Below are 13668 nucleotides of genomic sequence, written 5' to 3'. Positions count from 1 at the left end.
TTGAGTACTTCCTTGATTTGATTTTTTCCCCCATTACTTTTCATATAAACAAAGGAATGTATTATTATGATAATAATGATACTGACACTTTGTGTAGATCACTTGTGCTTGACAACAAACTAAACAGCAAATTGAAGAAATAAAATCTTTATTTTTCATACAACAAATTCTACTGAGGGTGTAATGTGGGCCAAAGACCAAAAATAATGCACAAGCTGTGGTCTAAAAATTCCAGGTGTAATGATTAAAGCACAAACAATTGCACTGTGTATGTGAAGATGAGGTGACTGTCACAGCTCATGTCCTCAATCTCAAGAATGCCATTAACATTTTACAGTAGGTGTGTGTGTCATTAAGGCAAAAGTCCTGTCTCCATTAATCATCTAGCTCTACAAAAAGTTAAGTTAGATGGCAAAGGACAATATTTATAGCATCTGTACAAATTTATACACAAGAAGGACCTAAGGATGAAGATCACTTGTGGGCTTGTTGTTTGGGTGCATCACTTTAAATGTTTGCAATTTTCTCTCCTCACTGCAACAATCATCATTTTAGTATCAACACTGACATACACATTGTTGTTATGGACCTGAAGGTGAAATGCAGAGGTCCTCTACAGTACGTTCTTCTACTGTCCTATGGCAACAGAAACAATTTCTAACAGTCATTTTGACGATGCACAAGCAACATGAACGGCATAAATACGTTGCAATATTTTCTTTGACCATTTTTATTTATCTATCTCTCAAGTGCAGGTAAGAATGTGGTCATTTAAATATCACCACCACACACAGAAGGACAAAAACAGACAGAGAATAAGATAACTTTAAATATAAGCATCTGTTCTGTAAATAAAATTATCCCACAATACTTCCATATGACAGTTTGCAGCAGAAAAGGGAACCCAAAATTCAAATGGCATTTTTTTCTCAGTGCTGGCCAAGTTTTGTCTGATTTCACTCAGACCAGGAGAAACTGCTGGACAGAAAAGGCAGGGCAGAGCTGCATGTCCTGGGTAGATGACACTGGAAGGTTGATGGGGAGTTGTCAGAATCAAGGATGGGTGGAAATGTGGATAGATCAGATGACCGGTGCGGAGCGGTCGTTTGTGACGGTTGGACGTAGCCTGACTGTGGCGAACGGGTTCCCTCCCCTGTGAAAAACACGCAGCAGAGATGAGTGCATGTCTGAGTGAGTGAAAATTACATCATCTTGTTCATGTTCTTATGTGACTTACGCGAGGTAAGCAGGTGGAGGTCTTGAGATGCCATTAGCCTGCACCGCCTGTGGAGAAAACACAGATACACCATCACCTTGTGGTCACAAGGTCAACATTCGCTGTCACACTATTGCGCAGTTCATCACTATCACACATTTGCACTAGAAACGCCTCAATCACCTCCTTTTCTGCTATGTGTGGTGCCTGACATGTGTTTGATGTACATTATCACCACACACACACACACACACACACACACACACACACACACACTTTAGGCTGCAGGAGGATTGGACACACTGGATGAATGAATGGGCAGGAGAACGCGTGGGAAATACAGTGTGCTGCGTCGTATCACAAGGCAGCGTGTGGAATCTGGACCTTCTGGTATTTCAAGTCTGTTCCACAATCGACATAAAGTTTTCTTATGATGAAGTCAGCGCCACTGTATCTGAACTCAGACACAGGATGTTCCACAGCCATTTTTCAGAGAAAAGTTTTTTTCATATAAATTTAACAAGTTGATTTTGCTTATCTTTGCAGAATGAATGCATCTGGCATTTACATCCATTTTGTATCCTTAATTAAAATTAGCCAAAGGAAAAGAAGAGCATGTGACTAGCCCCACCTCAGATTATTCAAACCACATGTACGTTTTTAGCTTCTGGTTACACCTCAGAGACTATATATGACAGACAGCAAAACTGAAAACAAGGAAGTTGGGAAAAGACTGAGCACATGTACCTGCACCTGCACAAACAACACATGCACACACAATTGCAACAGGCCAGACTGTGTATTGCAGATCAGTTTCTTCTCTTCTGCTGTGGCTGTAAAAATGTCTACGTTCTTGTGAAACACACCAGAAATGTAAACATGGGCTGTGTCCAAAATCACTCCTTGTTAAATATTTAGAGCATTGGATTTACTGTCTAACTTCTGAAAATGTCAATCATACAGGGAGAAATGAATGAGTGAATTAGGGGGTGATTTTGGACATTGTACTGTAAACTGTGGTTGTCTTTCAGAGTAAGTGTTATAAGCACAAGCAGCCGTCTGGATGTCAAATGCCTTCCAGCATTCATCCTGCAGTACTTCAAAGATTCCACAAGAGGTCAGGAGTGGATAGAGTGACTGATGGCATTGTCCTAAGTGTTTCAGCCTGGGTACAATCCCCCAGTTTAACATCTGTCTTCCTCTTACAGATGTTTGGATGACATATCACGCATCAGTAATAAGTGTTGGTAATATAATATAACATATATATATATATATATAGATAGATAGATAGATAGATAGATAGATAGATAGATAGATAGATAGATAGATAGATAGACAGAGAGAGAGAGAGAGAGAGAGAGAGAGAGAGAGAGATGCTAACTCACAGCTCAGTCAGGCGACATCCTCTCATAAACTGTTTCTGCTAAACTTTCTCTGTACATCTGAATCTCTCGAATCACTCACTCTCGCTCTGTCTGTGTCCATCCTCTCAATAAATTCGTTCCTGTGAGTCTTTATCTTTTCCTCCACACAAAGCACCAAACCAGTGAGGGTGCATTTTTTCACATGGTGACAGTGCATTCCAAGGTAACCCCACCTCCCCCAGCCCTCTTGACTCCTCTGCCCCTCCACCTCTTCTTCTCCTCCTCTCACCTTTCCTTCTCTGGACCAACATGCAACATTGAAAAAGTCTTTGAAGATACAGATTCTAATCAGTTTGATGACACAATGCAAGTAAGAATATGGGGAAATGGCATGGTGAAAGTGAAGAAGTTTTGATTTGGACTTCATGTCCACTCCTCTTTAGAGCACAGGCAGAATTGCAGACTAATAAAGAGAAAAAATAAAACTAAAATATGAGGAGGAAAAACAAACAGTATTATTGGAAAATCACACATTCGCTCACATCTGTCAGTGCAGAGATATGTCTGCACTGATGCAGCACACCTATACTGACACTGACAATGATCATGAAAGCTGCAGCTAATCACTAATTAACACACTACACACACACACACACACACACACACAATGTGCACATACCAATACACAACCTCAGCTGCCCACTCATACACTGAACTGAACATAAACCAGTGTGTTATCGTCTACTGTAGCTGGAGTGAACTTTTTCCCACACAAAAGTCTATTCTGGGATCTCTCTGTGTGTGTGTGTGTGCGTGTGTGTGTGTTTTGAAAAGAGTTAAATCAGGGGTTTTGCCTGGAATAGGAGGGACAGAGGGAGAGAGAGAGAGAGAGAGAGAGAGGTATGTATTGAAGGAGAGATAAGTGGTCAGATGTGGAGATAAACAGAGAAAACAGAGAAACAAACAGAGAAACAACGTTGAGAGAAACTGAAAGAATGAAGAGAGAGCAACACACAGGGAATGTGGGTATCAGGTTCAGGATGTAGACTGACAGGCCTGAGAGTCAAGACACACACACACACACACACACTACAACTGTATGTCTGAGTGTGGCTGTGGGCCAAATGAGTGGTAAATAATAAATACTGCAGAGGCAGGAAAGAAAAGTATCTGCTATTACAATCTGACTGCTGAACTGCTATCTGGGTCAAACATCACAACCTTCCGGAATAGCCACACTGGCTGTGTCTCTGTATGCGTGTGTTTTGTTTATGTAACGGCACTGGAGTTTGTTCTGGAAATGAGTGAAAATCAATGGTATGTACAGTGTATTGACCCTGAACAAGTATTTGTGTGCATGTTAGTGGACAACCCTGTGTCCAAAAAAGTTGGGACACTGTGTAAAATGTAAATAAAAACATAATGCGATGATGTGCAAATCATGTAAACCCATATTTAATTGAAAATAGAACAAAGACAACCTATCAAATGTTGAAACTGAGAAATATTATACTTTTATGAAAAATATTTGATCAATTTGAATTTGAAGCTTGCAATACGTTTCAAAAAAGTTGGGACAAGGGCATGTTTACCACTGTGTTGCATCACCTCTTCTTTTAACAACACGGGAACTGAGGAGATCAGTTGCTGGAGTTTTGAAAGTGAAATGTCCCATTCTTGCCTGATATCAGATTTGAACAGTTTGGGGTCTCCTTTGTCATATTTTTCATTTCATGATGCGCCCAATGTTTTCAATGGGTGACAAGTCTGGACTGCAGGCAGGCCAGTTTAGCGTCCGGACTCTTCCACTACAGAGCCATGCTGTTGTAATACGCGCAGAATGTGGTTTGGCATTGTCTTGCTGAAATACACTCTGAAAAAGACATCTGGATCGCAGGATATTTTGCTCCAAAATAAGGATGCCTTCAAAGATGTGCAAAGCTACCCAAGCCATGGGCACTAATGCACCCCCCTACCATCACAGATGCTGGCTTTTGAACTGTGTGCTGATAACAAGCTGGATGGTCCGTCTCCTCTGTAGCCCAGAGGACGTGGCGTCCATGATTTCCAAAGAGAAGTCAGACCACATGACAATTTTCCATTTCGCCCCAGACCATATTAAATGAGCTCGGGGCCAGGGAAGTTGGTGACGTTTCCGGGTCATGTTTAGATATGATTTCTTCTTTGCATGGTAGAGTTTCAACCTGCATTTGTGGATGACGCAACAAATTGTGTTCACAGACAGTGGTTTTCAGAAGTGTTCCTGGGCCCATGCAGTGATTTCCACTATAGAATCATGTCTGTTTTTAATGCAGTGCCGTCTGAGGACCTGAAGATCACGGCCATTCAGTACTGGTTTTCAGCCTTGTCACTTGAGTACAGAGATTTCTCTGGATTCTCTGACTCTTTTAATGATATTTCCAAATTTCCCACATTTTTTGCAATTTTATGTTGAGGAACGTTATTCTTAAATTGTTGCACTATTTGCCCACGCAGTCTTTCACAGAGTGGTGAATGTCTTCCCATCTTCACTGCAGAGACATATATATTTATACCCAATCATCTTACTGACCTGTTGCCAATTAACCTAATTGGTTGTGAGATATTCAACCAGGTGTTTTTTTTAAGCATTACACAACTTTTCCAGTCTTTTGTTGCCCTGTCCCAACTTTTTTGAAACGTCTTGCTGGCATCATATTCAAATTGAGCATATATTTTTCATAAAACAATACAATTTCAGCATTTCAACATTTGATATGTTGTCTTTGTTCTATTTTCAATTAAATATGGGTTTATATGATTTGCACATCATCACATTCTGTTTTTATTTAGATTTTACACAGTGTCCCAACTTTTTTGGAAACAGGGTTATAGATTGTTTTAAACATTTTGAATACCAATGCATACATATAAGAAAATCCAGCATCCCATTATGGTTGACAAGTGTGAGTTGTTCTCAAAAGTGCACAAATAGTCTGGAAAAGCAGCATCAGTGAGATGTCGTGCACAGACATGGCAGGTGCATTTGACCCTGACGTAATGCACAACACATTTGCATTAATCCAGTGCAGGAGAACACAAAAGCTTTCGTAGAAGGAAACCGCAAGTTTGGCTGATACTTTGCATAGCATGCAAATGGAAGAACATTTGTAAAGTAAGGACTATGCTGGAATGTGAAATGGCTGAAATATGTGTTATATAATAACAGTATGTTAACATTTATGAGGACGGATATTTTGAAAACATCTGCTGCTGAGATAAACAAAGCGTCATCCATTATTATATTAGGTTAGAGTGTGGTGTGTGTACTGTTTGAGACTTCAGTCACTCAACTTAACCCAGACTGTTCTCATGTCTGTTCAAGTGTTACTGCCTCGTACTGGAACAGAGTCTCCAGGAGACCTATTATCAGTACACAAGGGATTATTATAACAAAAACCATCATCTTTACAGCTGTGGCCTACTCAGCCTCTGTCTTCATCCACTACAACCATGTGAGGATGAGTCCTGGGAATGTAGGTTTGGAAAGTAAGACAGGCTTTTAGAGAAGAGCTAGCGGTAGCCTATTTAACACATTTCAGTCCCTGAAAAACGGGGTTGGAAAGTCAACGTAGAGTTAAAATCCATCCATCTATTTTCTACCTGCTTGTCCCGTTCAGAGTCATGGAGGCTTTGAAAGGACCCAAAATACCCAGGGTATTCCCTGGGTAGGTTAAACACACAGAAAGACAAACATATTTCTACGTGGATTAACAGCTACTGACAATTTAAGGTTTCCATCTAAATGGCTGTTTTTACACAAGTGAACTGCTTTTCAAGGAGCGACAGGCGCCTTTTGCAGTTTGGGTAACCTAAGCCTCACAAGTGCTGTTTTTACTGTATAAATCATAAAGGTCCCTGTCTCCAACATTATGTACTACCTTTGCCTCATGTTAAGTCAGGCAAATCCCTGCTTTTATACGCTTCTCAAAACTGATGATATTTAGTTTTATTTTATTATTTTAAAACATATTCAATGTGGCACATTATTTTATAAAATATGACACTAAGGCAGAAGTTTTTAGAAAATTGGCTTAAGGCAAGTTGAGAATGAAAATATCCAGAATGAGCTCATTTCAGTCTGTCTTACATGCAGCCTTTCATGAAATAACCACAATATAGTAAATGTACCAGCAGCAAACATCAGCGTCAACCTGTCCCACAGTCCCAATAATTGATTTTTTATTTTGTATGTCAGCCAACAGTGAGAATGTATCACAGTGTGGTCACGTTTCCAATTCAGACATAAAACGGCACCACCCACACACACACACGCACACAAGTGCTGTCATCAGCAGTCAAGGTAAGGCTGCACAGCTGAGAGTACAGTAACAATGCTACAGCAGGTATCAGCTGAGACGTAACCTCACGTTGACACAACAGCAGAGCTGTGCTGGCGCAGTCGAAAGGTCTGGCAGAAGACTGTGGGTCAAATTGTTATGGTCTGATTAAATTTCATAGAACCATCATTTTTTAAAAGGCAGGGCTTACTAGGTACTAGCCTTCCTGGAACACCATACACGTGGTTTAAACTCTTGCCAAAACTGAAAATGTCAGATGACTGCACATAAACCAAATCACCAGCCCACTGACTGACCGTGTTGTGATCAGACGAAGAGAAGGAGGCTGCAGAGGGCGTGGGGGAGTGATGGTGGTTGTTATTTGTGGTGATGGTGCTGGTGGATGAGGTGTTATTCTTGACGGTGTTACGCTGCGGGGTGTCACAGTAGTCCGCCGGGGGGAGCACCATGGTCGCCTCGTCAGTCTCTGTGTCCTGATGGTGCAGATTGACCACGCTCCTGCTGCGGTACGGTGCAACAGACATGCTGTAGAAGAGGAGGAAGAGAGGCAGGAGGGATGTTATAAGAGATGAGGGGACAGGGTAGAAACAAAAAAACAAAAACAGCACAGATATGTAAAGGAAAAGAAAGGATGAAAGATGGAGTGGAAGGAGAAGAGTAAGGAAGAGAGAGGGCAGTAAAAGAGCAGAATAAAAAAGCCACTTTAACTAATTACAGGAGGTTAAGTTAATTGTGGTTAATCCTAAAATTGGGTTTATAGGCATGATGTTAAGATTAAGGTTGTGAGTCAGTGGAGTGTCCTCATAAGGACAACAGGGTAAGGACGTGTATGTGTGTTGTTGTGTCCCCCAGCGCTGGTTATAGTTTTAACTTTGTGTTTCCGTGATTGGTAGCAGTTGGCTAGCGGCCCCTCTGTGGGAGGTGCAGCACATTAAGATCTAATAAATTAATCCGACAGGGATTAATCTCTTTGAAGAAAAGCCTGGAGTCGACTCTCTGAACCTTCTCTCCCGCCCTCTCATCAGCAGCAAAATCTATTCATCAGCACACAACATCCTGTTTCCTGATATTTTGCTGGGCTTGTGTGAAAAGTCCAATTTTAGATTCACTTCAATAACACAGATTTGTGATGGTTACACAATCTATATACATATGAGAAGAAGATAACTGAAAGTTTTACTGGGGTCTGTGAATCCTGAAAGAAATACATCACAGGTTTCATCAGTGTCTCATATCATGTCATATCATATGATGCAACACATACAGAGGTTAAAACATTCAAACTGAAGGCTTTCATGCTGCTCAATGTGACTTCAGCACAATAGGAATCAAAGGTTGAGGAATTGGAGAGTCCCCTATAGGATTAGAGAGGTTATCACTCAAACAGCAGTAACTAGAGGAAACACTGCCAACAATACAGCTGGCTGCAACATGAAACCTGCTGGTGTGTGTGTGTGTGTGTGTGTGTGTGTGTGTGTGTGTGTGTGTGTTAGGTGGAACGTGGAGTCTCCTTACCTGTTGTTATTCACGAGTGCCTCGGTGAGTGCAAGGCAGTAAGATGAAGGGAACCAGCCCCTCCTGCAAGACAGAGACAAAGAGAGAGAAGCCAAGTTAGGGATGATTAGATCTGTGGTCTATCCTACTGCCACCCTGCCTATCAGCTCTCATTGAACAGGAATCTGAAAACCTCTCTAAATGATTGGTGAAGAGCTCTGCTGCTCTGCCCTCCATTCACTGGCTTCTCCGTCTTTTAATCAGAAGATACAGAGACAGACACAGCGGCAGACATGCTTCCATTTTCCCACACTGAGTATTGCTGAGATCGTACAGAGCTATTGTTAAATATATATTGTGTGGATGTATGCCTATGGTAACTACAGCAACAGAAAGCTGGAATCCATCATACTAGAAGACTTCTTGATGAATGGGTGCCTCTGATTTTCAAACATCTATCATCAGAATGAACCATTTAAATAGCTTTTTCCTTCCTCTTTCTCGACATCAAGTCTTCCCTGTTGGTTTGAGATGGATTATTTTCCATCTTCTCTAAGGAGCAAGGGAAATCAATGACTTGAATGAATCATGGTCTTGTGGGCAAAGTCTTATCTCAAACCCACTGAGCTGACACACAATTACCAAGTGTTTGTTTGGAACTTGAATTAATCTCCATGAGACATCAGAGACCTATGAAGTTTCTAGAGGCCTCAGTAAGAGAAGCCATGCAGCCTGTTGTTTCTGCCCACACACACACACACCAAAATAAGCCTGACTTCATTATGGAGTTGAAAAACATTGTGTCAACATGATGAACGTAGTTAATGGTTAAATCAAATGAAAGCTGCTTTCCTCCATCTCTTTTCACACCTTGCTCTGATAAAAATGGGTTATTTCCACCACCTTAAACACATTTAAAGGAATTTACCGAGAATTAAAATGTTGAGAGAAAAATGAGCAACCACTTGTCTTATTACAAGCTCAGGGTAAGGACTGTGTGTCATTCTCCTGTTAGAGTACAAGATTGTTCATAATCAGTATGTAGCCAGTCAGCCTCTCCCCCCACGTGGATAAATGTTAATATTTGCACATTTGGCCTGAAGGACAGGCGTTTCCTTCATGTACCTCTGATAAAAAGACTGGAAAATACACCTCACTCAATCACACTCATATCAATAATAGGTTTTATTTATTTAGTGAAGGGTTTACTGCTGAGAACACATGCTTGTTTCCAGAACCAATGTTAGTGCTGGCCACTGAACAGGCTCACTGAAACAACTTGACATTAGTACAAACCTTGCTCAAGGACAGCTCACTAATACTGTTGGCCAGGGGTGTTCACACTCCCTAGTGACTTTTCCTGGACATGAAACAAAACTCTAACTATCCTGCTTGTATGATAACATAGGGAATCAAATTTATGTTGGGAAAGAGACTATGATGATAATTTGCATAGTTACAAGTCAGATGTAATTCTTGTCAAATGTTGCCTTCGTGTTTTATGTATAACCAGTGCATCTTCCACTCACTGTGATTCAAATGTAGCTCTGTCTTGCTGACATTCATCCATCAGTCTGTCAATACTGTGTGTGGGTATCTGAATCAGTCTAGTTGTTGCCAGGCAAGTTGCTGGGATACACTATCAAAGCTGATATAAGACAAAGGAAGAAACCCTGCGAGAGACCCAAATGTATCAAAGCCAAAACTCCTGCGGGACACAAAGCCTATCTTGTCAGATGCTGCGTTCTGATAAACATGGTGGTGTACACTTTTTAAGCCTTTAGGCACTTAAGCTCGCCCCACTTGCAGCGGTGAGGCAGCAAGACCAACGTTTTTTTTTCTGGCAGCCTCAGTTTTGAAAGCAACTCAAACATTATTCTTTTCTGCCCTTGATCAGTGTGTTGGATATATTTGCCAGGTAATTTCCCATGATAGTGATAATGATCAAACCTGATGAATGATTAAAATTCAAAAACACACTTCCAAGGGCTTCGGATCAAATCCCTGTTTAAAAAGTCCGATATCAGAGACCTGGGGAGAATGGTTGGCGCCTGTCTGTGTGGGAGAGCAGGTGGTGCTCTGAACCTCTCTCTCTGCCTCAGTCCAGTCTGCTATCATACATCCCACCCTCAGGCCATACTTTACTTTGATTTCCTTATCAGTGAGTGTTCCAGCTCAGGCAGCACTCAACAAGCCTAGAGCTGTGTGCATGTGTGTACATGGCTGGCATTACAATCAGGCAAAGGGACCATCTGGCCAGTTAGGACAGTGTAGTCCAACTCAAATCCATCACCTGACTGGTATCAGGACATAGGAACATGACAGGGATGTTTAAAACAACTGATGATAAGGCAGGTGGTGATTATAGTAAATTCACACATCAGATGGAATAATTTCTTGTTAATATTCAAAGACATATGAAGTACCTGTATGTATGTTAGTACCTGTACCTGTATTACATGTGTGTACAATACTGCATGTGCACATAACTTTACTTAACTATGTAATTATAGCGTTTGGTGTATCTGTTATGTGTGGTTCGACTCACTTTCCAGTCTTCTCCATTTCACCATACATCCACCCGTCTCTCTCGTCAGGGATGAGCAGAACGATGACGTCTCCCTCGTCAAAGCTGAGCAGTGTGCTGTTGTCTCCGGCAGCGTGGGGGAAGATGGTGCGCACACGTGGCCTCTTCACTATATTGTTGAGGCCCGTTGCAACAGACACAGACCTAGCAAGATTGTTCTCCTCACTGTTCCCATGATCTGGAGGGGGGAAAGCAAGACAGGTAAGGATGAAGAGTAGTAGTGAGAAGACAAAATAAGAAGCAACAATCATTTATAACTACCATTTATATTAAAACATTTTGGTAGCGATGAAAAAGCATTGAAACTGCATTAAAAAAAATTAAAGTAAAAAAAAAATCCAGACCTGCGTGAAATAACATTTCAGGAAACAACAGACACCTCTAGTACTACACTTGTTGTGTTAAAAAGCACAAGCTTGAAGGCGCATCACAGAGGGCATATTCATAATCAGAATCAGAATCAGAATCAGAATCGCCTTTATTGTCATTATACATAGTACAACGAAATTTGAGCGCTGCTCCCTTGGTGCAAACAATGCTAATTAAATAAAATAAATAAAAAAACCTAAAGGGAACACAAGAATTAAAAATTAAGGAGGTATAAAAAGGCAAGTAATATGTACAGATATATTTACACGTGGTGTGAATGAAATGATAATACCTGTGCTGTTGTTGGTAGTAGTTGTTACAGTGGTAGTGTTGCTCTCCTGGGTGAACATGTTAGCCAGAGGGCTGGTCTGAGGTTTCAGAGGTGGAGCTGGAGGAGCAGCCATGTTCTGTCACAGGAACATTAATTGTAACATTAGTGTGTTGGCAGCTGTGTGGGTGTGAGGCCAGCACTGTTATTTAAATACGTCTGTCACAACACCCAACCTCTGTTAATAGTAGCAGCCTCGAAAGCTAAGCGTATACCAATAAAGCACATTTACCAAGATGTGTGGAATTACAATAGTGTAAGAGCTGAACAAAAGCTATTTGAACAAATGCCATTCACTCATTAATTATCTTCACTAGAGTTAGACAGAAACAAATATGATTAAATATTTTGTTTCAGTATATTTGTCTTTAAATAGTACATGTGGCATTTATATCTCCACACTCCAAAGACTTTTCATTAATGTGCAAACTCATACAGCATGGTGCTCTGAACTCTAATCACATCATCTGCTCTGTAGGAGGACTAATTATTAGGTTTTTGTTGCATATTGCTCTTGAGACATTGTGTTGTACCACACTGTGTACATTAGAGAAAATGCACCATGAAACAAGCATGTCTCCATTTCTGCCCTCATCCCTCCCATCATACCATGCTGCGCTGTGATGGGGAGGGAGAGGGCAGCGGTGTGATGGAAACTGGCGTCCGCAGTCCCTCAATCATTGCCAAGACACTCTCGGGCATGTTGGTGGCATCGTTGCACTGGTCCTGCCAGCTGCTCAGCTTTGCCGTCAGCATGTCTCTAGCCTGTCCAGCAGGCATGAACATAAGAAAAGATATTAAAAGAAAAAAATGAGTAAGCAGCAGAAACAGCGATAACATTTTCATCACTATGGTAACATGATGCATTGTGGGTTTTGGCATAAATTGTTTTGGCTGGTATTTTGATTAGATTTAAAACTGCTGAAAGTTTTCTCTGTATGGTACACAGCAATATGTTGTTTCTCAAGGTCAGAACAGTTAAAAATCATGGTTACATAATGCAACTGTCTGTGTCATTATGTGTAACATAAAGATAGCTTTTCACCAACATCACATGCAAGTCAGTCAAGTGTTTGCTGCTTGATTTGTGTCTTGTACCTTGTCATGGAAGGAAGCGAACTGGTAGGTGAACAAACAGTGTTTGTCCACCAGGAAACAGAAGCGTCTCTTCTCCTCCAGCAGAGCCTCCTTAACGCCGTCTGCAATGAACAACTGCATGTCCATCTGACGGCTTGTCAATGTTTCCAGGCACTGAAAATGTACACACAAGCACATACAGGTGATATACTTGAACATCATCCCAACACAATACTTCAGACATACATGCAAGTCCTGAGTCTACTCACAGGTGCAAAAGCAAATATAATCCCTGTCATTTTGACTGGATAAATGATCTTTCATTTTGTCTTACAAACTACCATTATAAATAGATCATCATGTTGTCTTATCTTCCTGTGCACATGGTTTGAAGCCATCTAGGTCCTTTCACTGCCAACCTATATACAAATACAAGTTCCTTTCAGAATATCCTAATCTCTGTCTCGCAGGACAACTGGTATTATTAGACCGGAGTTTACTGTATTGACAGATTGGGGTGTCATTAGTGTTAAGTGAAAGGACAGAGCAACAGGAGGAGAGGAACAGGGCACAGCAATCACAGGGAGGGTTGGTCTTATCTACACTGACAGCCTAGGATTATAAAAAGGTCAGAAGCCTTCTGAAAGGATCTTAGACTAATGTGTGTCCTTGTGCATGTACATGAAAGTGACTGCACACTTTCTGAAAGTCACAAAAAAAAGAGTAGTACACTACACAGTCAGGAGAAGAAGAAGTTAACTTCTTTTAACACTGTCTTTTCTCCCTTAAATACTTGTGAAAGTTTCATGTGAGATCTATATTGCCACCGTCATCAAACTGGCTGCAGATGGCACGCCTCTAACGGCTGTTAATACAATGGCACACACCCT

At 41.1% G+C, this 13668-nt stretch overlaps 1 protein-coding gene across 1 annotated transcript in view; it reads right to left on the bottom strand.

Moving 5' to 3' along the window:
* Positions 1-131: 131 nt before the first annotated feature.
* The window catches only part of baiap2l1b (BAR/IMD domain containing adaptor protein 2 like 1b), a 29283-nt gene continuing 15746 nt past the window's right edge, over positions 132-13668 (bottom strand). The window contains exons 7-14 of the mRNA XM_071473809.1: positions 12800-12952; positions 12311-12466; positions 11666-11780; positions 10966-11182; positions 8439-8501; positions 7220-7448; positions 1238-1284; positions 132-1153 (exon numbers count right to left, since the gene is read on the bottom strand). Of these exons, the coding sequence (XP_071329910.1) occupies positions 1081-1153; positions 1238-1284; positions 7220-7448; positions 8439-8501; positions 10966-11182; positions 11666-11780; positions 12311-12466; positions 12800-12952 (1053 nt within the window). The 3' untranslated portion in view covers positions 132-1080. The remainder of the gene's footprint in view (positions 1154-1237; positions 1285-7219; positions 7449-8438; positions 8502-10965; positions 11183-11665; positions 11781-12310; positions 12467-12799; positions 12953-13668) is intronic.

This window comes from Trachinotus anak, unplaced genomic scaffold, assembly GCF_046630095.1.
Source record: "Trachinotus anak isolate AG129_WGS33_773 ecotype Australia unplaced genomic scaffold, CSIRO_AGI_Tana_v1 ptg000003l, whole genome shotgun sequence".
Lineage (NCBI taxonomy): Eukaryota > Metazoa > Chordata > Actinopteri > Carangiformes > Carangidae > Trachinotus > Trachinotus anak.
The sequence above is the reverse complement of the archived record's forward strand: the minus strand, read 5'-3'. Positions and strand labels throughout refer to the sequence as shown.